Source organism: Misgurnus anguillicaudatus, chromosome 1 (genome assembly GCF_027580225.2).
Source record: "Misgurnus anguillicaudatus chromosome 1, ASM2758022v2, whole genome shotgun sequence".
Lineage (NCBI taxonomy): Eukaryota > Metazoa > Chordata > Actinopteri > Cypriniformes > Cobitidae > Misgurnus > Misgurnus anguillicaudatus.
The window spans coordinates 12,761,943-12,789,179 of record NC_073337.2 but is presented as its reverse complement, the minus strand read 5'-3'; the positions used below and the strand labels follow the sequence as shown (position 1 = coordinate 12,789,179).

The 27,237-nt window shown below is 37.1% G+C and overlaps 2 protein-coding genes across 4 annotated transcripts in view; one reads left to right on the top strand and one right to left on the bottom strand.

The window, feature by feature from the left end:
* LOC129432617 (proton myo-inositol cotransporter) overlaps positions 1–18,713 on the top strand; it is a 115,971-nt gene extending 97,258 nt beyond the window's left edge. Inside the window, exons 5-10 of the mRNA XM_055191127.2 lie at positions 4,256–4,419; positions 6,146–6,266; positions 11,529–11,654; positions 13,097–13,215; positions 15,426–15,578; positions 15,980–18,713. Of these exons, the coding sequence (XP_055047102.2) occupies positions 4,256–4,419; positions 6,146–6,266; positions 11,529–11,654; positions 13,097–13,215; positions 15,426–15,578; positions 15,980–16,206 (910 nt within the window). The 3' untranslated portion in view covers positions 16,207–18,713. The remainder of the gene's footprint in view (positions 1–4,255; positions 4,420–6,145; positions 6,267–11,528; positions 11,655–13,096; positions 13,216–15,425; positions 15,579–15,979) is intronic.
* On the bottom strand, positions 18,379–27,112 carry LOC129432618 (uncharacterized). 3 transcript variants are annotated; one of them, XM_073866607.1, is made up of 12 exons: positions 26,864–27,112; positions 26,657–26,729; positions 24,913–25,051; positions 24,595–24,721; positions 24,426–24,507; positions 24,109–24,300; positions 22,386–22,504; positions 21,427–21,542; positions 21,115–21,184; positions 20,973–21,027; positions 19,137–19,404; positions 18,379–19,032 (listed from the first exon to the last, which is right to left on the bottom strand). In XM_073866607.1, exons 2-12 carry the CDS (start codon positions 26,687–26,689, stop codon positions 18,914–18,916), a joined length of 1,320 nt encoding a protein of 439 aa, XP_073722708.1. In that variant the 5' UTR covers positions 26,690–26,729; positions 26,864–27,112; the 3' UTR covers positions 18,379–18,913. The 3 variants fall into 3 exon arrangements, with proteins under 3 accessions (XP_073722708.1, XP_055047103.2, XP_055047105.2); XM_055191128.2 differs by having other exon boundaries at positions 26,657–26,699; XM_055191130.2 differs by lacking the exon at positions 26,657–26,729.
* Between the last annotated feature and the right edge of the window lie 125 nt (positions 27,113–27,237).

Here is a 27,237-nt window from a genome sequence, read left to right as displayed (position 1 = left end):
CGGTCATGACGGTGTTGCTCTTGTTCTTTTTTGTCCACCAATCAAGTGACTTGTTATAATGAGTAAAAAATTAACAAATAAAAAAATGAGTAAACTACTGCCCGCCCCCCGATACTATCGTGTATCGCCGATCTCACAGGCTGACGATAGGACGATCTCTAAATGGGGCATATCGCCCAACACTAGACATCACATTGATACAGGATCCCCAGTCTCAGCCTCAGATGTCACGCCCACAGAATATTGGCTAAACATCTGATGTGTATCGTACAAACTTGTAACACTGTGAGAATGTCGAAGTCGTCCTCTGATTTGTTGAAATAAACCGGAATTCCGGGAGACGCGAGTGCCGCGATTATTCTCGGGCCCCCGAGAAACAAAGCTCTGATGTTTGTACGAGGAAGAGAATCAGTTGTGTTTACGATGCTAATAATGAGCAGTTATCATGATCAGCTAAACTTTGCATTTTCAAAAATATAAAAGCTTCTGGTATAGACTCTCTAAAAGACGTCCAAGAATTTAGCTTGAGGCAGTTAGTGGAGTCAAAAAGATCGCAGCTGGCGTTCGGTTCATCTGAAGTGCTTTGATAAAGTGCACAATGTTGTTTAATGGTGAGTAATGTTGTTTATATAGATGTTATTTGGTTGCAGCTGGTTATTTCAATGACTGACTTGTTGCCAACCTGTTCGTTATTGTGGGGACTTTTTTACACTCCAAAACGTGACGCTAGACGAAACAAACTGTGATTGGTTGTTTGACATGTCGGTCAAATGGCCTTGTGGGTGGGCATTGGCCAAAAAAGCAGCAAAAAAACACCAGACCTTCAGTATTGAAGTTCTGGCTAAGCGAGACTAGGGGATCCCCAACAGCCTGTTTTGTGTGACTGTTGCAGTTTAAAGGAGATTACACGAAGAAGAATTGATGGATTTGTATAATTACAGGATGTTTCTACACACACACACTGGCGACTCATTTTCTGCTAAAAACACAATTAAAAGTGCATTTTTAGGTTAGGGGGGCTTTAATATTTAACTAACTCTGGGGGGGTCATACACTATGAAGTTAGTAATAAGTAAAAATAATAATTTTATGTATTTGGTGTAATGCAATTCATTTAGGTGCTTTAAGGTTAAAAGAACACATTATATTCCACAGAACGTTCATTATTGTTGTTCCTCTTTACCTCACTATATCCTGAAACCCGTCAATTCTTACAAAGCTCATGGTTCTGAAAAGTTGTTACGCTCTCTACCAAAACACAGCATCTCCACGACATTGCAGTGGCGGAAGCAGTTCTACAGCGAGAATAACAGTTTTGGCTTCTTTCTTTGCAAATCTTCCCACACAGTGATGTAGATGTATGGGGGCGTTTTTGAATGAGGCATTTTAGGATGAGCCTTTACTTTTAGAAAGAATATCTCAAAATATATTTGGGTTCAAGACTTTAATCTTTGCGACTTTACAGATCTTAAATGCACAAATAGCTTTTAACACTACACAGGCAAACATAAAATTGCATCATACAGTATGATCTCTTTAACTTGAAGGAGTCATATGGCATTGCTTAAAGAGCCAGTAAGATGCAAATTTTAAGCATCCTTTCACAAGTCTCGGACAACAGGTTTAAATGCATGCAAGGTCAAAAAACACTTTAATTTTCTCAAAATATACATTTAAAATGACCCCATTTCTCAGAGATCCCCAAACGATTCGTGTGAAGCCGTTTAACGACTCAGTATTCCTAATCCCCACCTTTCAGTAGCCCACTCTGCTCTGATTGGTCAACTGACACAGTCTCCACACAGACCACAGATCAGTGGCACAGACCAACAATAGTGCAACATGTATTGACCTAGTGCTAACATGATTTACTGAGAAGACATTATCGACATCATTCATCATCAATCCAAGCAATAAAAACCAATACAGAAACTAACGTTTTACACTCATTTAGGCAAATATGTAAGCTAACCGGGTCATAGCAAAAATGTAAACACTAAGTGAGTGCACATGTGTTAGCCGCTTGCTAACGTGACTCCCTGACATTATATTAAGATTTAAAACACCGACAACAATACACATCATTCATCAACAAACAATCCAACAAAAAAACACGACAACAGACACTAACATTTTACACTCATTTAAGCAAGTATGTAACTTACAGGTTGTGGTTAGAAGACGCATGTTGTTCCAAATAAAGTGGGTACTGAACCATATGGGTATCTTTTCTCCTTGAAAAAATAGTTTTAACCACTGATTCTTCATCCTTTCGTAGTGAAAACAACACAAACTGAAAACATAGCGTGATATGATGTTTACACACTAACTAGCTGTGGGCAGGTCATAGTTTTCGTTTCTCCCGGGCAAGGCTGTAGGCGGAGATTATTATGCAAAGTGTTCGTATTTCGTAGATAAAGACAGGCAGGAGATTTAATCCATATGACGACTCGTTTCAGCGATTCAGAGTCGACTCCCTACTTTAGAAGCCAATAACTTTATAATTCGTGCACTTTTTGGTTCAACTACTTTGCACATTGTTTACATTGATGGGCAGCTATGACACACTGCAATACAGGTCAGTTTCAATTTTGGATCTGTGTGGCTCTTTAAAACAACATTATTTTGTGTATTTGGTATAATGCAATGTGTTTACATGGTTTATGGTTCAAAAAACACATTATTTTCCCTACCGTACATTATTGTTGCTCCTCTATGCCCTACCTTTCTGAAACGCGTCAAATTGTAAAAAGCTCAGTATATGATGAAAAGCACAGTGTGCCCTGATTGGCCAGCTATTCAGTGTGTTGTGATTGGCTGAATACCTGAGGCATGTGATGGAAATGCTACGGAAATCAAACTCATGCCTTCTTTCTTTGCGTATACATTTGGGCCCAATGGGCGGTGTTATGCAAATGTTCCCACACCATAACATGCAACTGTGTTTGAATGGTTCATTTTAGAAAGGCATGGATGAGCCTTCACTTTTAGAAAGAATATATCTTTGGGTTTAAGACTCGGGAGTCGGGACTTTATTTATCTTTAACAGTTTTTAACACTCTAAAGACAAATGAAAACATGAAATCGCGTTATATCACCCATTTAATTTAATTCAGATTTAATTGTTTTGAAATGCCTAGAAAATATATTTGTCACTGTTGTCCATTTTATACACAAACCTACTTCAATTTACTTTAGTTTTACTTCACTACTTTTTATTATTATTTATGTTCATGAATATGTGCAGTATTGAATGGCTAGTACATTTTTATTTATTTTTTTGTAAAAGTTTTCATCTAACTTTTTATGAGATGTAATATAATGCACTTAGGCAAGACAGCATTTCCAGTTAATGAATGTTTTCCTGTTCCACTCTTTTGTGTAGAGGAAAACACTTTTGCCTGAGTGTTGCTCTTTCACTTAACCTTCAATCCATTATGCAGAGCTCAAGTGCTGATGTCATAGGCGAGCATGTGTGTGCATGTTAAATCGTATGTGTGTGTTCTAATAGTATGAAGATGATTAAATAAACAGGTGTAGCTCTTAGAGTTTGCATCTAGTGTTGTTTTAAGGAAAAGACTTTGGCCTAAAGCTTTGGAAACGATAATGAAACACAATTAGTTAGAATTATGTTTAGTATACAGAAATGAGGCTGTTTTAATTTCGGCAAATGGAATGGCATTAGCTAGAATGAGGTGACTGAGTTGATTGTAATGCTGCTCTCTCATGCGGGCAAAGTGGTGCTGATATACCAGCAGTATAGATGCTTTCATCGGACGCACGTGTTGTCATGGTTACGCGTCTGGATGTAACTTAACCTCCGGTCTCTGTTTGTTTAATGGTGAGGGTAGTGGCTAAACTGAACTCTTGAACAAATACCTTGTTAAAAATAACAAATGTTTTGGTTTCTCAAAGACGAGGGGAGATGATGATCATGGAAACTTAGCTAATGTCAGCTTTTTATGATTGATCATTTTCTATATACAATCATCCTACATAATGTAAATATAACCTTGATATATTTAATATTGACTGAGTAAGGTCATGTGAAATATTGAAATCAATGTGAAATCAATGAATGAATAAAACTTTGATGCTCCTAATCTCATCATTAGAATATTCAACTTTAGCCTGGATTTCACAGACAGGGTCACATATTTTCTTTCTTTATTACTTACGTTAATATGTTTTAAATGTAAATGCACATTAAAGTAAATATTCATTCTTAACTGTTCCCTTTCCATTCTGTCTTTAGGTATTATAGCGCAACCATTCTGCAGATGTCAGGAGTTCGAGATGACAGGTTGGCCATCTGGCTAGTGACTGTGACAGCATTCACCAATTTCCTCTTTACCCTGCTAGGTGTTTGGTTGGTTGAACGGGTGGGCAGACGCAGACTTACTTTAGGGAGCATCTGCGGTAAGATATTGACACACTCAGAAAAGCATAAACATGTGTTCCAATCATAGACTGTAAAAAATATGGACGTAGTGTCCGTGACGTCACCTGTTGGTTTGTTAAGACGATTTTTGGAGCTTAAAGTAGGCGGCCATCTTGGCCATCTACTTTAAAGGAATAGTCTACTCATTAAAATATGTTATTACCTTAACTAAGAATTGTTGATACATCCCTCTATCATCTGTGTGCGTGCACGTAAGCGCTGGAGCGCGCTGCGACGCTTCGATAGCATTTAGCTTAGCCCCATTCATTCAATGCTACCATTTAGAGATAAAGTTAGAAGTGACCAAACACATCAACGTTTTTCCTATTTAAGACAAGTAGTTATACGAGCAAGTTTGGTGGTACTTCGACTTGGCGCAGTAACACCCTCCCTCTCCCATTATGAGAGTGAGAAGGGGAGCAGACTTTTCAGGCGAGTCGAAGTACTTAACAGTTTTTTTCAATGGAGTTTCAAAGGACTCTAAACAATTTAAAACGAGCCATAAGGGTCTTATCTAGCAAAACAATTGTCATTTTTGACAAGAAAAATAAAAAACATGCACTTTTAAACCACAACTTCACGTCTATGTCTGGTCCTGTGATGCCAGCGCGACCTCACGTAATACGTCATCACGTCAAGAGGTCACGGATGATGTATGTGAAACTACGCCCCAGTGTTTACAAGTGTGGAGAAAGTGGACCGTTCCAACGTTGTTGTATTTCAAATGATACCAATAGGCTTTGTGCCCAGCTGCACTGCTTCCTGGGCTTCGGCCGGCTCCTTGTTTCCTGTCTGCCATTGTTGGACGGACTGATTAATCCAGGTGTGTCTGATTATTGTTGTTGTGACTGCTGAGGTCGGGCACACCTGGATTGGTCAGTTTGTCCGGTGGTGGCGGACAGGAAACGAGAGGCTGGCTGAAGTTCAGGAAGTAGTGCAGCTGGGTATAAAGCCTGTTAATGTCTTTGTGTCAGTTTATTGTTTAAAATGGTCCGCAAATGTGCATTTCATTTATGTAACACGTGACCTTTTGACGTCATTACGAAATTACGTGAGGTCGCGCTGGCGCATCACAGGAACGGAGATAGACGAGAAGTTGTGGTTTAAAAGTGCATTTTTTTTCTTGTCAAAAGTGTTGGGGTCCATTAAAATTAGAAAAATCCTGAAATGTTTCCTCAAAAAACATAATTTCTTCTTGACTGAACAAAGAAAGACATCAACATTTTGGATGACATGGTGGTGAGTAAATTATCTGGATTTTTTTTTTTTAAGAAAATGGACTAATCCTAAGCATAAAATACTAGACAGACATCCTTAACAGCAGGTACAGTATTACTAAAGGTAAACAGTAAAATAATTAAGAATTAATGCAGTTAATGAGAGGGCACAACACCTAAAAAACACAACAATTACTATCCTGATATGATTTTAAATTACATTTTTGTAATTGAATTGATCTCACTCAACTTATTTACTACCCCTAGCCTTTCAATTAAACCCGCCCTTTGAATACACTTCCACTGTTTTAGTTATAATCATTTCAAACATGTATTTGACCCCTGAGAGTAAACAAGAGTGACAACGTCCCTGTGTGACAGCTGGAATCTTGTTTCACTCAAAGGATCTACTGAAAATGTCAAAAAAAGTATTTGTATTAGTGATACATCATGCAATGTGATGCATGTATACTGTCTCGCTCTATAGGCACTGTTTTGAGTCTTTGCATCCTGGCTGTCGGTTTCCTTCTGTCAGCTCAGCATTCTCCACCTGTCACACTACATCTGACAGACCCCACAACACCCAACTCCAGCTGCACAGCTTATGCGTGAGTATGCACTAATAGTCATTGTTATCTTCTAGTTCTGGTTGCCAGTGGCAAAATAAATAATTGATACGTGTATGGGATTCTAGACTCGGACGGTTTGAATGTCTGATGCATATGAAACACAATATTGGAAACACTTGAGATTTGGTTGAATTTAAGGATTTAATTTTTTTTACGGTCTGCCTGAAAACAAAGCCAATCTGTAGATGTCGGTCCACGGTCAGTGAAAGTATATAGAGCTGCTCTTTACTTTCCTTTGATCACATGCTTATTGAAAAGTAGCTACATGACATCTGTACCAGTGTCACCATTTATTGTATTTACTGTATCTTATTAGTCTCATGTAACCAGACATTCAGACTGACGGCAGAAGGTCTGGCTACGTGATGCTAAATAATTAAATAATGTCAACCATGAAGCAAATGTTCACATTTTACATAAACATTCTGTTTGTGGTCCCGTAAGCACCAATATCCTTGTAACTGTACTCTTACTGTGAAATAATACAATTTCTAATGTTTTTTTTTCTTTGCTTTAGTCATCAAACAGCACATTGCCCTCCAACCACAGCGAAAATCAATTTTGTGTTTAGCCTCATTGGTGTGTACTTTGCAATAATAACAGTGCGTGTTAGGGGGTCCAGGCTGCTCGCTGTTTCCTAATTTCACAGTAATAGTGTCTGAAGAGTGTCTAACCTCATGACAATGACCTCCCTCGTAGTCTGAAGATTGTGGCAGCTCTTTCCATCCTAATTTATTATCACACTCGTCCTCTAGTTCACCCTGCACACAGCGCTGAAACAAATCATGTTAATTTTTCTGCTAATGGATGTGTAATGGCCACACTATCATCATGACAACATATCAATTTGTGTATACATACGTTTTTTGAATGCCATGTCCTCAAGTCGTCTATAATGGGGTACAGTGTTTAACTAACACAGTGTCACCACCATGCAAGATCTATTTACGAGGTCTGCTTGCATGTTCATTATTACAAAAATGTATGCAATTTGATTTGATGTTTTTTAAAGCACTAACTTCAGAGTCATCTAGGTTAACTATAGACTCACCTAAAGGATTATTAGGAACACCATACTAATACTGTGTTTAACCCCCTTTCGCCTTCAGAACTGCCTTAATTCTACGTGGCATTGATTCAATAAGGTGCTGAAATTCTTTAGAAATGTTGGCCCATATTAATAGGATAGCATCTTGCAGTTGATGGAGATTTGTGGGATACAAAGATGCTCTATTGGGTTGAGATCTGGTGACTGTGGGGGCCATTTAAGTACAGTGAACTCATTGTTATGTTCAAGAAACCAATTTGAAATGATTCGAGCTTTGTGACATGGTGCATTATCCTGCTGAAAGGAGCCATCAGACGATGGGTACATGGTGGTCATAAAGGGATGGACATGGTCAGAAACAATGCTCATGTAGGCCGTGGCATTTAAACGATGCCCAGTTGGCACTAAGGGGCCTAAAGTGTGCCAAGAAAACATCCCCCACACCATTACATCACCACCACCAGCCTGCACAGTGGTAACAAGGCATAGAGACAGAGCGCAGCGCGTCACAACCCGAAAACCACGCCCACCGGGGGGGAAAGCAACCCAACAGTCTCCATTGACTTTGTATTGCAAAAGGCCGCCTCCTTGTCATTTCTGGCTTATAACAAAAAACTGAATAATGCCTAAAAGCTGCTTTGGGACAATATGTACAGCTAACAAGCCAAAGAACACAGAAATACGTTTTTATAAGCTGTCGAGCCGTAAAACCCAGTCTTTAAGGAGAATAAAGTGGATCGCCGATTACGTTTCCCCTTATTGGACGCAGTTTTACTAATAGGCGTACTATGAATAGTTGCCTGTTTCCATTTCTGTGTCTAAACGCTCGTTTTTTGAAGGCGACAGCTTATAAAAAAATATTTATTTATTTTTTTGGGGTGTTAGCTGTACACCTTGTCACACAGCAGCTTTTAGGTATTATTCTGTTTTTAAGTTTAATCTGTAGGTGGGTTTTTGTAAGCTGTCGACCCCAAAGGACGAGCGTATAAAGATACAAAAATGGATACAGGCAACTTTTCATAGTACTTCTATTAGTAGAACTGCGTCCACTAGGGGGAAACGTAGTCGGCGATCCACTTTATTCTCCTTAAAGGCTGGGTTTTACGGCTCGACAGCTTATAAAAACTTATTTCTGGGTTCTTTGGCTTGTTAGCTGTACATATTGTCACACAGCAGCTTTTAGGCATTATTCAGTTTTTTGTTATAAGCCAGAAATGACAAGGAGGCGGCTTCTCGCAATACAAAGTCAATGGAGACGGTTGGATTGATTTCCCCGCCGGTGGGCGTGGTTTTCAAATTTGCATAACGGCGCTCTGTCTCTATGATGGATCCATGTTCTCATTCTGTTTACGCCAAATTCTGACTCTACCATCTGAATGTCTTAACAGAAATCGAGACTCATCAGACCAGGCAACATTTTTTTTTCAGTCTTCAACTGTCCAATTTTGGTGAGCTCGTGCAAATTGTAGCCTTTTTTCTTATTTGTAGCCTTTTTTCCTATTTGTAGTGGAGATGAGTGGTACCCGGTGGGGTCTTCTGCTGTTGTAGCCCATCCGCCTCAAGGTTGTGCGTGTTGTGGCTTCACAAATGCTTTGCTGCATACCTCGGTTGTAACAAGTGTTTTTTTCAGTCAAAGTTGCTCTTCTATCAGCTTGAATCAGTCGGCCCATTCTCCTCTGACCTCTAGCATCAACAAGGCATTTTCCCCCACAGGACTGCCGCATCCTGGATGTTTTTTCCTTTTCACACCATTCTTTGGAAACCCTAGAAATGGTTGTGTGTGAAAAATCCCAGTAACTGAGCAGATTGTGAAATACTCAGACCGGCCCGTCTGGCACCAACAACCATGCCACGCTCAAAATTGCTTAAATTACCTTTCTTTCCCATTCTGACATTCAGTTTGGAGTTCAGGAGATTGTTTTGACAAGGACCACACCCCTTAATGCACTGAAGCAACTGTCATGTGATTGGTTGATTAGATAATTGCATTAATGAGAAATGGAACAGGTGTTCCTAATAATCCTTTAGGTGAGTGTATAGTCTGGCTATGAGTAACCCACTTTAAGCCAAAATAAACCTGAACTTGGTGCCAAAATAACTTGTGAGATGTATGATATTCAATCATGTTAGCAAAGTTAAAAGTGATTACAGTTGTATTTAGCTTCATGTATTTTATTTTTTTATGGTTAGACATCTATTAAACTTCACTGATAGCCCAAATTTAGCCGTGTTTTAGCCTACACTCTAAAAAATGGGTTGTAATTTAACTGAGGTTTTTGGTTTGGTCAAATATAAACATTTTGTGGGTTAATGTAACCCAACAACTGGGCTCGGCCCTTTTTTTAGAGTGTACATGTCTGGGCTGTGTTTGCTGGGAACTTTAGATTAAATTACACTTTTAAATCATCTCTTTGTGCCAGAGGTGGCTACATAATTGATCAGGGGTGGACATTCCTGGTCCTGGAGGAACACTGTCCTGCAAAGTTTAGCTGCAAAGTAATCCTACAGCCTTTGATTAGTTTTTTAGGCGCATTTTGAATTAGGGTTGGAGAACTTTGCAGGACAGTGTCCCTCCCGGACCAGTCCAGGAATGCCCACCCCTGCACTAGATTCTCCTGTACGCGCATGTGCGACCCATGAGTACAAAGTATGCACGGTTACAAAAATCTGGCGGTGCATGTGCAGTGCGCAATATGTATGTGTGTGTTTACAATAGAGATTGTAACGGAGTGCAGAGTTATAAGGTAGAGAAGCAGGGACAAACTCAATGCCAATGAATATGTAATGTGTATAATTCTATATGTAAATGAGCTCTATGATTGGCCATCCTCTGTGTATTACACAATATTTTTTATCTGAACACGTTAAGAATATTGAGTAGTGATGATATGCAGGGCTGGAAATGGTCAAGTGCTTTTAGCATAGCTTAGCATAATCTATTGAATCTGATTAGACCATTAGCATGGCGCTAAATATAAACAAAGAGTTTCAATATTTTTCCTATTTAAAACTTGACTCTTCTGTAGTTACATTGTGTACTAAGACCGACGGAAAATTAAAAGTTGCGATTTTCAAGGCAGATATGATTGGGACCCATACTCTCAAACTGGCGCAATAATCAAGGACTTTGCTGATGAAACATTGTTGCAGGAGGCGTAGTGATATTACGCACTGCTTGAAAATAGTCCCCTTGGTTACTTTTAATAGCAGGGGACTATTTTCGAAATATTGAAAATGAAAATATGAAAATATTGAAACTCTTTGGATTGTGCTAAGCTATGTTAAAAGTGGCACCGCCAGACCCGGAGATCAGCTAAATGGACTCCAAAACGGCAAAAATCAAATGTTTAACTGTAGGGGAGCTGGAAAATGAGCATATTTTCAAAAAAAAAAGTGGAATGTCCCTTTAATAGTTTACACAATTCATTTGTTAGAGGCTTTTATACAAAGTGACATAAGGAGTTTTCGGATGGGATTAGTTTTTCATAGAGAGGTGGGTTAAAGCATTTTTATGAGAGCTTCTCAGTGATTTTAGTCCCTTTCATGCTTCATGTCGGTAATCATTACGGCGACTTTCACTTTCTGTAAAAAGGTCCAGAGAAATTACATTAGGTAATACTAATCCCGTGCGAATAGACCAGCTGTAAATATACATGTAAATTTCATAATTTCCTGAAATGTTTTTCTAAATGGAAACGCTTGAAGAAGAATTTGCTTATTTTCAAGCAGTGGAACAAGGCATTGGCGAGTCAGTTCCGGCATACAACGACACAGACCTTTAAAAAAAAGGTCAAAAGCACTTCTCAGAGGCACAAAACTGACGTTCTCCTAAAACCAAAATTAAACACAGTGTTTCCTCCCTAGTCCAGTGTCAAATGTTGTGTGTTTGCACATATGATATCAGCAAGCAACCTAATGTGCACGTGACGATGAGGGAGGTGACGCGCTGCGTAATCGAGTTTCCTCTCCCACTTCTGAATGTTTTACTGAGATTTCCAATCCTGAGCAAATTGACCATTAATATTACAGACGTCCTGTGATAAAGTTGCATTACTTCACCTACACCTGTAAAACTAATCCTGTCCGAATAGGTTCCCTGGGGATCAAACCCATGATCTAGCACATACTTTTTCTTCAAATCGCTTAATCCCAGCTCTTCATATGCTGCGGGGTAACTTTAGCCTTTGTTTCAGGTCTTGTGAACCCTGCATGTTGGACCCTGTCTGTGGTTACTGTTATCAGGAAAACAACACTGCTGTGTTTGCCTCCTCATGTGTACCAGTCAATCCGGCTTCTACTGAGAGAGCAGCGTGGGGCAGGTGAGTCACTGATAATGCAGAGGCTAGTTTGTTCTGGTTTATTTATTTGTTTTACAGTACATTTTTAAGTTTATGGGTAAAACTAGGCTGAAATTGAAACTAGATTTCATTTCAATAAACTCTTATTGAAACATTTTCAAATTGCCAAGTACTCTGAGACATTCGGATCCATTCAATTTATCAGTGAGTTGTTGAGATAGTTTACCCCAAAATAAATCTTGTTTAAATCTGTTGCTCCAAACCTATGCAGACTTTTTTATATAATTCATGTAAAATGGGCACTGACTCCGACTGTGATTTTGTTCCACTGAGGAATGAACACATAAAGAGATGTTGCACAAAATGTTGAGTAAGTAAACACTTAAAAAATAAACAAGCATTCTTCAAAATTTGTTCCACTAAAGAAAAAAACATCAAGGTTTGGAAGAACATGATGGTGAGTAAATGATGAAAAGTTTAATTTTTGGGTCAACTATTCAATTTAATTATTTTATGTATGTGCATTGTTGCAAAACAGCTTTACAGAAACCTTTTACCAGAGAAAAAGAACAAAAATACTTTACCAGGAAAACAAATATATAAATGATGCACAAAAATAAACAGAAATTATATAAAACAGTATAAAGCACTTTCCCTTTAGCTTCAAAAAATTGAATTGAATTTATTTCTTAAAAAAATATTAATGTATTAACATGTGACCAGACCACAACCAATCATGAGGAAAAATTAGGATAGGACAATATTCAGCTGAGATACAACTATTTGAAGAGAAAATCGCCTTTAAATTTCTCCAGATAAAGTCCTTAGCAACACATATTACAAATGTATGATAATACTATATGATATATAATATTTGATATATTTTTACAGTTAGAAATTTACAAAATATCTTCAAGGAACATGATCTTTACTTAATATCCTATGGATTTTTGGCATAAATAATAAATAATTTTGACCCATATAATGCTATTGCTACATATATACCCGTGAGACTTTTGACTGGTTTTGTGGTCCAGGATCACAAATTAAGTTATTTTCAGTTATCTTCCATGTATAAGTATTTCCTAATGCAAGCACCAATACTTTTGGTGGAATATCAACAAACCTCTAATCCTAAATATTAAACGTTGTTACGTAACTCATCCTACACTCTTTGTGCTACAGGAATATGAATAAATAATAAAACCAATTGTGTTGAAGAGAGCTATGCAGTTTACTGTTAAAAACACAGAAAGGACGTTCTCATAATTCCCTGTGTGACTCACATATGTATTTGATATGATGTTTTATTGAATAATTAAGTTTCTGCTTATATGTGTTGCAAGATATCTAAATTTTTTTACGTTGCATTTTATATTGTTTATATACCATTATATGCATGCACTCCTATACAGTAAAATTAACACCAGCCACTTTGTGTCTATATATATTACCTCCAACAGGTGCTCCAACAACACATATGTGGTGGATAGTGCTATATGGGCTTATAACTTTTGCCCAACCTCTTACTCATGGGTTGTTCTACTGGGATTAGTGCTTTATCTTGCTTGCTTTGCTCCAGGTAAGATGGTAAAGGCAAATTTACTTTTTGATAAATGTCTAAAGTAATATTTGGGTGATTCTCGCGAAATTAGACTTATGAGGTGTCATGAAACATTTTGATTAAAAAAGTAAATACAAAATAAGAAGCATACAGTTACAAACATCTCTACTATTTTGCACATGATTTCAAATGACATCATACAAACCAATGTTGTTGTTTTTTCCACATTTAAGAGGAAATTTTTCATTACCGCAACGTGTCCATGACTGGATTTGGGTTCTTTGACATGGAAATATTAATAATAAAAAAATCTAAAAAATAAAAAGCTTCAATGCATGTTATACTATAAACATTTACAGTAAAGAAACATGTGGTATTTGGTGATCATTGGTAAATGTAGAGACAATAAGGAAAATAAATGTGTCCAAGACCAATTTTCTCATCCTCCGCAACAATTTTCAATCATTGTTTAAGCCCTTAAGGAACTAATATTTTTTAAATAAATTGTTGGAAGGGACATAATTGACTGTGACACTCAAGATTGCTACCAGGTAAGCAGTTCTTATTTTTTTCTCTCCAGATAAAAGTTGAAATTTTGTTTGTCACAGTACCTAGACAACTTTTTAGTTCTCATTACCGAAACATGATTTTGTAAATGCACATACAGTGAGGAAAATAAGTATTTGAACACCCTGCCATTTTGCAAGTTCTCCCACTTAAAAAATCATGGAGGGGTCTGAAAATGTCATCGTAGGTGCATGTCCATTGTGATTTTTTAACTATTTATTTGCAAATAAGTATTTGAACACCTGAGAAAATAAATTTTAATATTTGTTACAGTAGCCTTTGTTTGCAATTACAGAGGTCAAACGTTTCCTCTAGTTTTTTACCAGGTTTGCACACACTGCAGGAGGGATTTTGGCCCACTCCTCCACGCAGATCTTCTCTAGATCAGTCAGGTTTCTGGCCTGTCGCTGAGAAACACGGAGTTTGAGCTCCCTCCAAAGATTCTCTATTGGGTTTAGGTCTGAAGACTGGCTAGGCCACGCCAGAACCTTAATATGCTTCTTACATCCCATATTAAGATCATTCTTCTTCCTCCAAACACGTTTAGTGGAATCATGACCAAAAAGTCATACTTACATCATTGGCAAACTTAAGACGGGCCTGGACATGTGCTGGTTTAAGCAGGGGAACCTAAAGTGCCATGCATGATTTCAAACCATGACGTCTTAGTGTATTACCAACAGTAACCTTGGAAAAGGGGGTCCCACCTCTTTTCAGGTCATTGACCAGTTCCTCCCTTGTAGTTCTTGGCTGATTTTTCACCTTTCTTAGGATCATTGAGACCCCACAAGGTGAGATCTTATATGGAGCCCCAGTCCGAGGGAGATTGACAGTCATGTTTAGCTTCTTCCATTTTCTAATGATTGCTTCAACACAGTGGACCTTTTTTCACCAAGCTGCTTGGCAATTCTCTTTGGTCTTGGCCATGTTAGTAGTTGGATTCTTACTGATTGTATGTGGTGGACAGGTGTCTTTATGCAGCTAACGACCTCAACAGGTCCATCTAATTTAGGATAATAAATGGAGTGGAGGTGGACATTTTAAAGGCAGACTAACAGGTATTTGAGGGTGAGAATTCTAGTTGATAGACAGGTGTTCAAATACTCATCTGCAGCTGTATCATACAAACAAATAAAAAAAATCATACATTGTGATTTCTGTTTTTTTTTTAGATTATTTCTCTCACAGTGCACATGCACCTACGAGTGGGAGAACTTGCAAAATAGCAGGGTGTTCAAATACTTACTTTTCTCACTGTATTTAATAATATCATTTTGCGGTAATGATAATTTTTGATAATGGTAATCTAAAAAAATGTAAATAATTCTATAGGAAATATTTTTTAAATCCTCTAAAAATAATGTAAGTTCAGACCTTAATCTTATATGTGCAACAAACAAAAAAATTGTCTTCAAGGGCTTTTTAAAAATTCTGATGCTGGACACCTTCTAAATCTGGATTTCGTGAGAATCACCCATTTAAATAATTGACTTGAGATTTAAAATCTTGTTTCTTGCAACAATCACTTTTTCCTTTTTGGTTGTTCTGTTTTTTAGGGGTTATTCTGTTTATCTTTATCTGGTCTGCGCTTGAAACAAGCACAGTACATAATGTCTAAGCAACAGATGCTAATCCCAACAATGTTTTTAACCTACTAACAGGCATGGGACCAATGCCCTGGACTGTAAATTCTGAAATTTATCCTCTGTGGGCCAGAAGCACAGGCAACGCTTGTTCAGCTGGGGTGAATTGGACCTTTAATGTGCTGGTGTCTCTAACGTTCCTCCACATGGCCCAGTACCTGACTTACTACGGTAAAGCTTTAATTAGCGGAGCATGACCTTTATGTCAGCAGCATCGATACAGTATTTGATCTCGTAACTTCAAGAGTATGTACTATGCATGAAGGTTATTCAGAACTAATTATATCTCAATGACTCAGTATTGCTTTCCTCTTAAGGTCAACATGAATCAAAAATCTGCCTTCAGGGTTTACCTATAAATAGATGTCATGACCGAACAGCTTTATTGGATAAAGTTAAAACTATTTAGCCATTATCATTCAGATAAGGTCCTTTGTTTGTATTCAATTGTTTGTTTGCAATAAATGTCCTGTTTCCTCAAATGTTTGTGCTTCTCCCTTGCCTTATTTTCTTCGGCATGTAAAAAATGTTACGCATTATTAAAGCAACACTATATCTCCAATCTTTTCCAGGTGCATTCTTCCTCTATTCTTCTTTGGCCCTGATTGGTTTCTTTTTTATTTACGGCTGTCTCCCCGAGACTAAGGGCAGACGACTGGAGGAGATCGAGTCGCTGTTTGAAAACCAGCTGTGCTCGTGCGGTATCTCAGATTCAGACGAGGATCGGCAGGTCGAATACATCAGGGTCAAAGGGTCAAACTACCACCTGTCGGACAACGATGTGTCAGATGTTGAATAACAGGTAGAAGGGGATGAGAAGGTATCGATTGAACAGACTCGCTCAACCCTGATCCGCCTGCTGTAACGATCAGGTTGAGTCCCTTTCATCTCGATGTTCACTGAGATGGTGAAAACAGGGTTGCAGAGCACACACAAATAAAAACATGCAGTGCCAAGTCAGTTGTTATAGTGTTGTCAGTGGTTTTGCATTGCGGCACATGCAGATCTACTGGCAAATTACTTATATCCTCTGCTTATTTATGTGTAATATATGCAGAAGGATGTTGTTTTTTTCTGATGTAATGTTTAATGCGAACACAATGCAAATTTTATATCTAAAAATGACCTTAAATTAAAAATACTAACCTGATTCAATCAGTGACGGCTGGTGACTTCTTTTTTTGAAGCGCACGATGCGAAGTTCGTCACAACAGGATGTAGCTTGTCATGTGTGTGGTTCGTCATTTCAAGATATGTGTTCTGCGCTTTGGGAGATCGTGTGTGCATCACGTGTCATGCCAAAATAAGTGCCTGCTGCCTTGAACTTGAACTTGAAAAGAGACGCTCGCGTTTGCCAGATACTCATGCGTAATCAGAGTTTCCTGTTAAGGAAGTGTCTTGCGTGGGAACGTGAGCGTCTCTTTTATCATAAACTGTTTTGACGCGTGTGCAGCGGGCACTTATTTTGGCAGAACACGTGATGCACACAGGATCTCTCCACACACAGGACACATATTTTGGAAAAGGGAACAACACACGTGACAATCCGAACACTTATTTTGAATTAGCGCATCCTCGGAAGAGCAGTCACGAGCCGCCACTGGATTCAATTGCTTAACATCAACAAAATATAATATGACAACGTGTCATTTTCATGTCTTGGTGGCCTCCTCATTAAAATCTGCAAATGTTGAGGCTTTAAAACTTGTAGCAAATCACGTTGTTTGTTTGTAATATGGGATCTGCCTTTGATTGTCTAGTTTTAAAGTCTTATTTTAGACTTTATTACTAGCAGGGCCTTCACTAAAAGTAGAATATAAAAAAACGTTATGTAGCTTTCTGCAGTTTCCTGTGATAGTGTAGTGTGGCCTTACAAAATATGTTTACAATTTCTTCAGTTTGTTTTAGTATTGTTTCATTTCCAAGTTTGCTTTTTAATTTTTGTATCATTTTATTTGTCTTCCTTAGCCTAGTGTACAAAAGCCATTGCACCAGTCTTGTCCATGAAACAGAAAAGGATAACTGTTTTGACAAATACTGTAATATTCAATGTTCTGTTGTGATACTATGTAAGCATACAGTGAACAAATACACACTAACATGTGCCAAACTGACCTGAAAATCTGTATGTCGTGGCTTTAGCTTTATCAAAATCAAGTTGATAGCTATTGTAAAATCAATTTAAAAGCACTCATTTAAAGGTTTCAGTCTGTTTGGTGATATATAATTGTGCACATCAGGATATGTGTATGGTGTTTTATTTGTTATGTTAAATTATTATGTAATTTTTTTATTGAATGAGACTAAAGCACAAAGTAAACTAAGACAATATATTATATATATTCAGATTTTAAAGAAATAACTTATTTTCAGGTCTCTCTAAACCTGTATGACTTTCTTTCAGCCGTGGAACACACAAGTGAATGTTTACTAAGCTGTTCTTTTCAGTACAATGAATATGGATTATGTTTTTTTTACTGTCAGATACGTAGCATAAAAGTAGTTTGAAGCCATATGATAGCTATGAGGAACATACCTAAAGTACGTATTATTAACTTTTCATAATGTACATTATTATACATTATTAACTAAAACTATGTATGTGTAGGAATTAAAATTTAAATCAGACAATATATTAGGAAATAGGAAATATGCTATATGCTAAGAGATTAGTTATAGTATTGCTTTTAATATAGTAAAAAGACTTGGAATATAGTGCATGGGCTGTATCTACTGTACAGTAGACTCTTTTGGTTCTTGTTTTTGACACCCCTGGGTCACTGTACTGTATGCTTTCATTGTTTGGAAAAGAGCAACGTATAGATTGTTCAAAGCATCTTATGTGTTCCACACAGGACAAAAATCATACAGGTTTGTGAGGGCATGACAATTTGTAAATGATATAATTTTCTTTTTGGGGTGAAATGTTGCTTTAAGAAATTAACCACATCTCCAAAACAGAAAAAATGAATTTGTCTTATATGTAATTTAGAGGTTTATTAAGCAGTTTTATGTGTACCAGATGTATTTGAATTTTAGATTGTATTTGGAAGGTGCTCCAATATGGACAGCCCTTTGTCACTACCAATGAACATCAAATGTTTTTAGTGTATTTTTTTGTATTTGTATATGTGGAAAAAATGTAATGCAGTGTTTATACCATTGATACAAATATTGTGTTTGATTACTGTTGCTGTAAATGTTTGCTAGATTTATATTCTATAAAAGTAAATATATGAACTTTGAAAACTTGAATATGTACCTGGAAATATAATATAATAAAGAGATGATGATGATATATAACAATGCAAAGATTCTGTTTTTAGTGCAGAGAATTATAATCTGCTTTTAGCTCTGGGTGTGTGAATTCATTTTCTTGCTGCTTTTCTAACTATTAAATCTTTTATCATTTCTCTTCAATGTCAGCAAAATGTCAGCAATTCCGTCATATCTCTCGGTTTCCTCAAAGACACAATTTGCACCTTTTTCTGCTGCGAAGTTCTTCTTCACAGATTGTCTTCTGCACGCCTGACGCCCTTGACAGGGTTTCGCATCACACTTTCGAACCGTTGGTCCTCACACCTCTCTTTCACTCTGCATTCCAACAGTTGCCCTATTTTCAGTTCTGGAGTAAACAGAGGATAAAAAAAGTTACTATTTCCGACACACCAACATATTCTCTGGCTTGTCTGTTTGTGAGATTTACGTAATGATAAAGATTTACGAAACCTTTCGTTGCTTTTGGATGTGTCTGCGCCTTCTCTTTTGTTGCCCCAGATGGCATTTCATTAAAATGAACAGACTGCCGCCTAGTGGTACAGCTGCCGGTTTTATAATCACCAGTGGGAAAAGAGATGGAGTTGATGGAGCCTGTCTGAATAAGTGAACACTGTACTGAGACATCACAGCAGGACAAAGCAGGAACAGCTGCCGTTTGCGTCTCTGCATCCTGCTTTACTGGAGCATTTTTTTCACCATTCCCATCATACGATTTATTCTGCAGAAAGAAGAAACTGATCTTGTATTTCTTTCCAAAGCTTAATTGCCTATAAACCTCTTAATTTTCTTTAAGCAAAATGTAGTATTTGTTATGCACCATATACTGACGGAAATTAAAACAAACATTTTTATTACAAAGGTGATTAAAATGTAGGAGGCCTTAATAAATTATCAGTTTTAAGTAGTTAAGTAGGTTTTAATACTCTGACTGGGTTTGGCTGAAAAAGAAAGTCATATACACTCACCTAAAGGATTATTAGGAACACCTGTTCAATTTCTCATTAATGCAATTATCTAATCAACCAATCACATGGCAGTTGCATAAATGCGTTTAGGTGTGTGGTCCTGATCAAGACAATCTCCTGAACTCCAAACTGAATGTCAGAATGGGAAAGAAAGATGATTTAAGCAATTTTGAGCGTGGCATGGTTGTTGGTGCCAGACGGGCCAGAGTATTTCAGTTACTGGCATTTTTACGCACAACCATTTCTAGGGTTTACAAAGAATGGTGTGAAAAGTGAAAAACATTCAGTATGCGGCAGTCCTGTGGGCGAAAATGCCTTGTTGATGCTAGAGGTCAGAGGAGAATGAGCTGACTGATTCAAGCTGATAGAAGAGCAACTTTGACTGAAATCACTCGTTACAACCGAGGTATGCAGCAAAGCATTTGTGAAGCCACAACACGCACAACCTTGAGGCGGATGGGCTACAACAGCAGAAGACTCCACCGGGTACCACTCATCTTCAATACAAATAGGAAAAGAGGCTACAATTTGCAGGAGCTCACCAAAATTGGACAGTTGAAGACTGGAAAAATGTTGCCTGGTCTGATGAGTCTCGATTTCTGTTGAGACATTCAGATGGTAGAGTCAGAATTTGGCGTAAACAGAATGAGAACATGGATCCATCATGCCTTGTTACCACTGTGCAGGCTGGTGGTGGTGGTGTAATGGTGTGGGGGATGTTTTCTGGCACACTTTAGGCCCCTTAGTGCCAAATGGGCATCATTTAAATGCCACATCCTACCTGCAACGTTTCTGACCATGTCCATCCGTTTATGACCACCATGTACCCATCCTCTGATGGCTACTTTCAGCAGGATAATGCACCATGTCACAAAGCTTGAATCATTTCAACTGCAAGATGCTATCCTATCAATATGGGCCAACATTTCTAAAGAATGCTGCATCAATGCCATGTAGAATTAAGGCAGTTCTGAAGGCGAAAGGGGGTCAAACACTGTATTAGTATGGTGTTCCTAATAATCCTTTAGGTGAGTGTACAGCTTGATGGTGAGTAAAATATGGGTTTATTTTTTAATTTTTGGGTGAACTATTCCTTTGCAGTGTTGGGGAAAGTTACTTTTAAAAGTAATGCATTACAATATTAAATTACTCCCCAAAAAAGTAACTAATTGTGTTACTTTCTTAAAAAAGTAACTCAAATATTAATACATTTATAAAGTAATGCGTTACTTTACTCGTTACTTAAGAAAAGTAATATTATTACGTAATGTGCGTTACTTGTAATGCGTTACCCACAACACTTTTCCTTTGTTTATTATACCTGTGCTAGGAAGTGCCCATCACGGTCCATGTTTTCTGATCCCTCGCTGTTTCTTCTAAGAAAGCAATGAGGCGATTAAAATGACATAGAGAAACTATGCTTTTTTAAAGGACATTATTTAGCAAAAAATCTGAGCACTTACTGGACTCTTGTGGAGGAAGAAAATGACGTTTCCAAAAAGATGTTTGTTGTTTTCTCAGCATAAGGATTTTCTATAAGCAGTTAAAAGTGGAAAACTTGTTTAGATTCATAAACTGAACTGATTACTTACATTGTATAATGGCTAGCTTTTCTCACAGACAAAGAGAACTAAATAATAAGCAAATACAATATTTACTCATCCTAAATATTCATACTTAAAGACTATGAATCCTCTAATAAAGGAACCATATAGGCATCAGTAGAGACCATAACAGGGTGAAAAGATTATCTGAAAGAAATTGTTTATCTCTACCTTTATGATCTCTGTTGGTGAAATCTATAAACAGTGGCTCTTCCAGTTGTTCACTGCTCTTTAAAGGGCTGGCTGGATACAAACCCGAGTATGCCGACTGCTCTGCTGTGTCTGTGCTGTGACAGATTGATTGGTAGTTCAATGTAAACAGAACATAAGGGACATAAACAGAAATAGGGGAAAGTAACTTGTCACCATTTCTTTCGTCGCTTTCAATCGACTTTCTTTATGAAAACGGCATACAAATACTATAAAATGTATAACATGCACCTTAAAGGTGTTTTAGATGTAGTTTCACTGTTATGATCCAAGACATTTTAAAGTAAATACGTTTCAAAACACTTGGAAACACCCATATGCTGAAAACTTTAAATATTGTTATTTGCTGTCCTGCCAAATAATAAAAATATACACAGTATGTGTGAAAATGAATGACCTTTGTCTTTAAAGGGATAGTTCACCTAAAAATGAAAATTCTGTTATAATTAAATTATAACAGAATTTTCATTTTTAGGTAGAATTTTCATTTTTAGGTGAACTATCCATATTATTTACTCACTCTCATGTTGTTACAAATCTGTATACATTTCATTATTCTGGTGAACACAAAGGAAGATATTTTGAGAAATGTTTGTAACCAAACCATTCATGGACCCCATTTAATTGCATATTCTTTTTTCCTATGTAAGTGAATGGGGTCCATAAACATTCATTCATTTGGTTACAAACATTTCTCAAAATATCTTTCTTTGTGTTCATTAGAACAAAGAATTTTATCCAGATTTGTAACAACATAAGAGTGAGTAAATGATGACAGAATTTTCATTTTGGGGTGAAGTATCCCTTTAAATACAGTAAAATGTATTTTACTACCTGATAGTATACCGTATGCCTAATCTTAGACATTGCTGTTTAATGGCACTTAGATTGACATTAAATGATAATGATAGTTTACCCACTTTGGTAATGTGATCCCAAACAGAATATCAGCCACTGAGCTGTTCTGCAAACCATTTGCATCACCCGATACGTCTGTCCATGCATTAGCCGATGTCATTGGCTGGGAGAACAGCTCAAACTAAATGAAACATAACATTTACAGTTAGTCATTTTAAATTGGTGACCCCTAAAGCATAAAAATATCTGTTTTAAACATGGTTGTAACCTAATAGTGTACAAGTATGTACAATCTATCTTAAAGGTGTAATGTGGGTTTTTAGCGGCATCTAGCGGTTAGAATGTGAATTGCAACCAACCTCAATTTCGAAATGCAATGAGAAGCTACAGTAAATTAGCCTGGCTCCGCCCTCCTACGTGTTTCCGTTTAATTTTCATTTCGCTTCAGTACTACGTATGGGACTGCTCTTTAGAGTTTCTATTTCTTCTGCAAAAATCTGCAGGACCAATCAGCGAACAGATGGGGGTGGCTAAGAACGATGACGTTGAGGTCCTGCCTCAGTTTGAATTGTAGTTCAGTAATGGCAGCGGAGAGAGACGTGAGAAAAGCTATTCGGTCCGTTGTTGCAAAACTGTCGAATATACAGAAGTTAAAGGCGGAGCAAGAACCAGGTTTGCTAAGTTTTGTTTGTCTGATTATTCTTACTTGTTGTTTCCGGCCGGTTTCGGTGCATGATATACGTCACGACCAAACGTTAGCGATTGATTATGGCAGATTCAGAGTGACTCTGGGCAGATCCAATAGTTATAAACTTCAACAGAGGACCCTCCTTAACGGAAGTAACGCTTTGCAATGGAGCGTGGCCAGACTCTCTGTACGAGTGTCTGGTTGGACCAGGCTAACAGTAAATGCCACATGACAAACATGTCGTCTAAGACAACGTATGAAAAAACATATTCTGTAAAACACTCTGTTTGTCCGTTAAGGGCTACCGTAGAAACATGGTGGCGACTTCCATGTAAGGAGACTCGCGGTGTATGTAGATAAAAATTGCTCACGGGGCGAAAGCGTTAAGGCTTGTCTGAAGCGTGGCCAACAGCCAATCACAGTGGCCACAGCACATGCTCCGGTCTTCCATAAACGCAATTGACTGGCTCTGCCTAGGTTATTTGCATAAGGCAATCTGATTGGCTGACGCATGTGTTGCCGCTTGAAAAGTTGAGAAATGTTCAACTTCTGCTGCGAGAAACGGAACTGACGCGGCGCCGACGGATCCACAATTCAGTTTGGCATAACGTCACCCATTAAAAGTAAACGGGAAGCGTTAACACTTACGCACCGTGTGAATGTACCGTGAATGCGGCGTAATAAAAACAATACAGTTCATTCTGTAAGATCTTTATACACCACTGATAATATAGTTATGTATATTCTATTGCATTTCTGTCAAAAGATCCTTCTAAAAGTCCCACATTGCACCTAATAACCCAAAATGTACGAAACATTAAAGTTCACACCATATAATTATTTATTCAATACACCCATATTCTTATGTAAGCAGATGTTTAGGTTTTGACACTAATGATAACTGAATGAGATATAAAGTTTGAAAACAAACTTTAGTGTTTCCCATTCATTGATTTATTTGTGGCAGCTCGCCACTAAAAGATGTTTGCACAGCACAATGGATTTTTTTACTAGCTCTCTCTGATGGTTTTGTATACACACCGGTGGCATCATATCTGATTTGAAATCAACACAACCGTCTAAGGAGCACAGGTTACCTTTGTGCTGTTGGAGTCAGAATTTTCTCTACATGGTAGAGAGGAAGAGACATGTGATGAAGGTCCGGGTTGCATATGAAATGATTCTGAGGAGCCGGTGGTTGGTGGAAAAGGGCTAATGGTGTTCTGGATGTGAGGTTGGTTTTCTGAGCCACTGAGGTCGGACAGGTTAGATTCAAGCAATGGTGAAAGCTAAAAATAAACAATCGATTATTTAGTGCAGAGTGCTGTTTGAAGTATATATGATATGAAGGTCAGAGTCTACCAAAATAAATACAGGATATTTGGAGGTATGGGCAGTTTTTAATCATCCTTACCGGCTTGAACTTAAATTCTTTAGAAATACAGTGTTTTCTGATATTGAAACCATGTGTATCAACTGTATCACTGTCATGGGCACTGTCAAAATAAATAAAAATGTTTATAACTCATAATGAACTACTAAGAAGCATGCAAGTACTGAATAACATACATAAGGAGCTACACCTGTATTGTGGCTGACTGGTGACAAGGTCCAGGTTTGAAGGAGAACATGGGCTCATTGGTAACTCTAAGGCCTCGTTCAATGTTGTCTTGGTCTCGTTTGCATTAAAGAAATTCATTTTGGGTTTGCCTGAAAGATAACTTATAATTTAAGATCTTATATTTTAAACTTTATTAAAAGATTATAAAAGATTAAACCATTTAACTTTTTAACATGTTTGGAATGCTGGTTTAAGGATTTAGCTACTTATTATCAAATCATCAAATTATTTTTGGAAACGAGTCCTAACCTTCTTGTAATTTTAAGAATGATTACAGTACCATTGTGCTTTTTCTTTGATGCAATCTGATTAACAATGAATAATGTCAGCAGGTCCACATTGGCAGCATTGTTTTCATTTGGTGATGTCTGTGGGTCAACATTTTTAAACTTCTTCATCCTTTGTTTTTGAAAAAAAGCCTAGAGATGACAGAGGAATCACAACAGAAATGCTTAAAACAAAATAAGATGCTAAACATTACAACCATTTTTGGTTTCTCAAAGAACCATTTAGTCAAATGATCTAAGTGGCGCTGTCCCGTGAGCGGGACACCTAAGTTTACTTCAATATTTTCCATGTAAATTTTATGTTTATCACAACAAACTATACATCGTTGGAAAGGTCTAAGCCTCTAGAATACATATTTCAACAGTGTTTCATAAAATAAATTATGTAGGAAGAGTAATTGATTCAATTACCAAGAGAGTTTGCCTCAAAACATTTATATCCTGCAAAATGTCGCTGTCCCGCCAGCGGGACGCCTACGTTTACTTCAGTGTTTTGCAGGTGAATTCTTATCCAATCATGACAAACAATATATTGTTTGAAAGCTTTAAGAGTGTAGTTTTCATTTTTGATCACCATTTTGGTAAAGGAATGACATAGTGAGAGACATTTTCTAAAATGACACGGGTATACAGGTGGGGCCACATGTTGTTATATATTTGTAACACTAATACTCTGTCTTAAACCTAATCAATCATGAAAAACTATATATCACTGGAAAGCTCTAAGAGTCTAGTTTTCATATTGCATCACCATTTTGGGAAAATAATGACGTAGTGAGAGTCAGTTTCGAAAATGTCACACGGCCACAGGTGCACTCAATTTGTTTTTACATATGTATAGCACTAATACCCTGTTCTAAACCTAAACAATCTTGACAAACTATATATTCTTGGAAAGCTCTAAGCGTGTAGTTTTCATATTTCATTACCATTTTATGGAAAATTATGTAGTGAGAGTCAGTTTGTAAAATGGCACGGTATATCCTAGTATAAATCGTCAAAAATGTTGACAAACTATATATTGTTGGAAAGCTCTAAGAATGTAGTTTTCATATTTCAAAACCTTTTTGCAGAAATAATAATGCATTGACAGTAATTTATTATTTTGTGACAAGAGTATGCTGCAAACCGTTGACACCTAGTGGCCGTTGTTGGTAAAACTACTAAAAGTGTTACACAAACCTCATTTTTTGCGATTTTAACTTGAAATTTGGATCAGAACTTCATGAGACTCATGGCTTCATGTTTGCATTCTTGCTTTTGTGAAACATTTAAATTTGTATAATTGTATTTATTAAATTAATATGTTATGTAATTATTTTTATTCATTAAATAAATGTAAACTGCTATAACAATTTATTTATTTAATATTTTCACCTTCTGGCACTTTTGTGTTTAAACAAGACCAAGATTAGGCTTCTAGACCAAAAAATGCCAGAGTTATATTAATTTGAATGTGTATATCACATTTTCACTCCCCCCCAAAGGGTATTTGCGTCACTTAAGGGGTTAAAAACATTTTTATTCCTTTTTATAAGCTAAATAACCTTTTTTTTACCACAAAGAACCTTTTTTGAAACAGAAAGGTTCTTCGGATGTAAAGGTTCTTCTATATGGCATCATAAAGCAATAACATTACTTTCCCTAAACATAACTCCATTCCAAACCCTATCAATTTATGCACACAAAAACATTATACAGTGTAAAATAAAATAAAAATGAAATTAACTCTCTCACCCTCTGTTTTATGGTGTCTTCTTTGTGTTTCATAAACCTGCTCCTGATGGGTTAGTTCAGATAGGTTTGGTTACTGTAGTTCAGACATTTATACAACACTGTCATGATAACATAATACATCTTTTTATTTACAGTTTTACATTTCTACTGTAAAATAAAACAAAGTCAGTTTATAATATGTTTTAAGATTTGTTGTTGGTTACTGACCGTGATCCTCCGACCCAATTCATTCTTAGTTTTCTTGTCTGAGGTGATTTTAAGAGAAAACGGTTCGCTTCACTTTCTGTAGAGAATGAAATGTTGGCAGAGCGAATTCAGCATTTAATTACGTTAAAAACACCGCGGTAATAATTACCAAAATATAAATATTAAGCAGACGTAGTAAATGCACAGTCGTCGTCTGCGCGACAAAACTGCTGCCTACTGACTGTTTTTGACAGGCTCTTGTTGTGACGTAACAACCAAAACGTCACCTGGTTTAGGCTGTTTTTTAGATTAAAAAATATTTTAATAATATTTTCACCATGAAGAAACAGATTTGGTTCACAACATATTGCTTAATATTTTAAATACATTATATT

Bases quoted from the DNA above. Each gene is read 5' to 3' on its own strand.
- LOC129432618 (XM_055191128.2), bottom strand. From the start codon at position 26,886: ATGAATTGGGTCGGAGGATCACG. The intron at 24,722-24,912 runs GTACTGTAATCA...GTTATCTTTCAG, and splicing joins ATCAAAGAAAAAGCACAATG to GCAAACCCAAAATGAATTTC. The intron at 24,301-24,425 runs GTAAGGATGATT...GTTTATTTTTAG, and splicing joins AAGAATTTAAGTTCAAGCCG to CTTTCACCATTGCTTGAATC.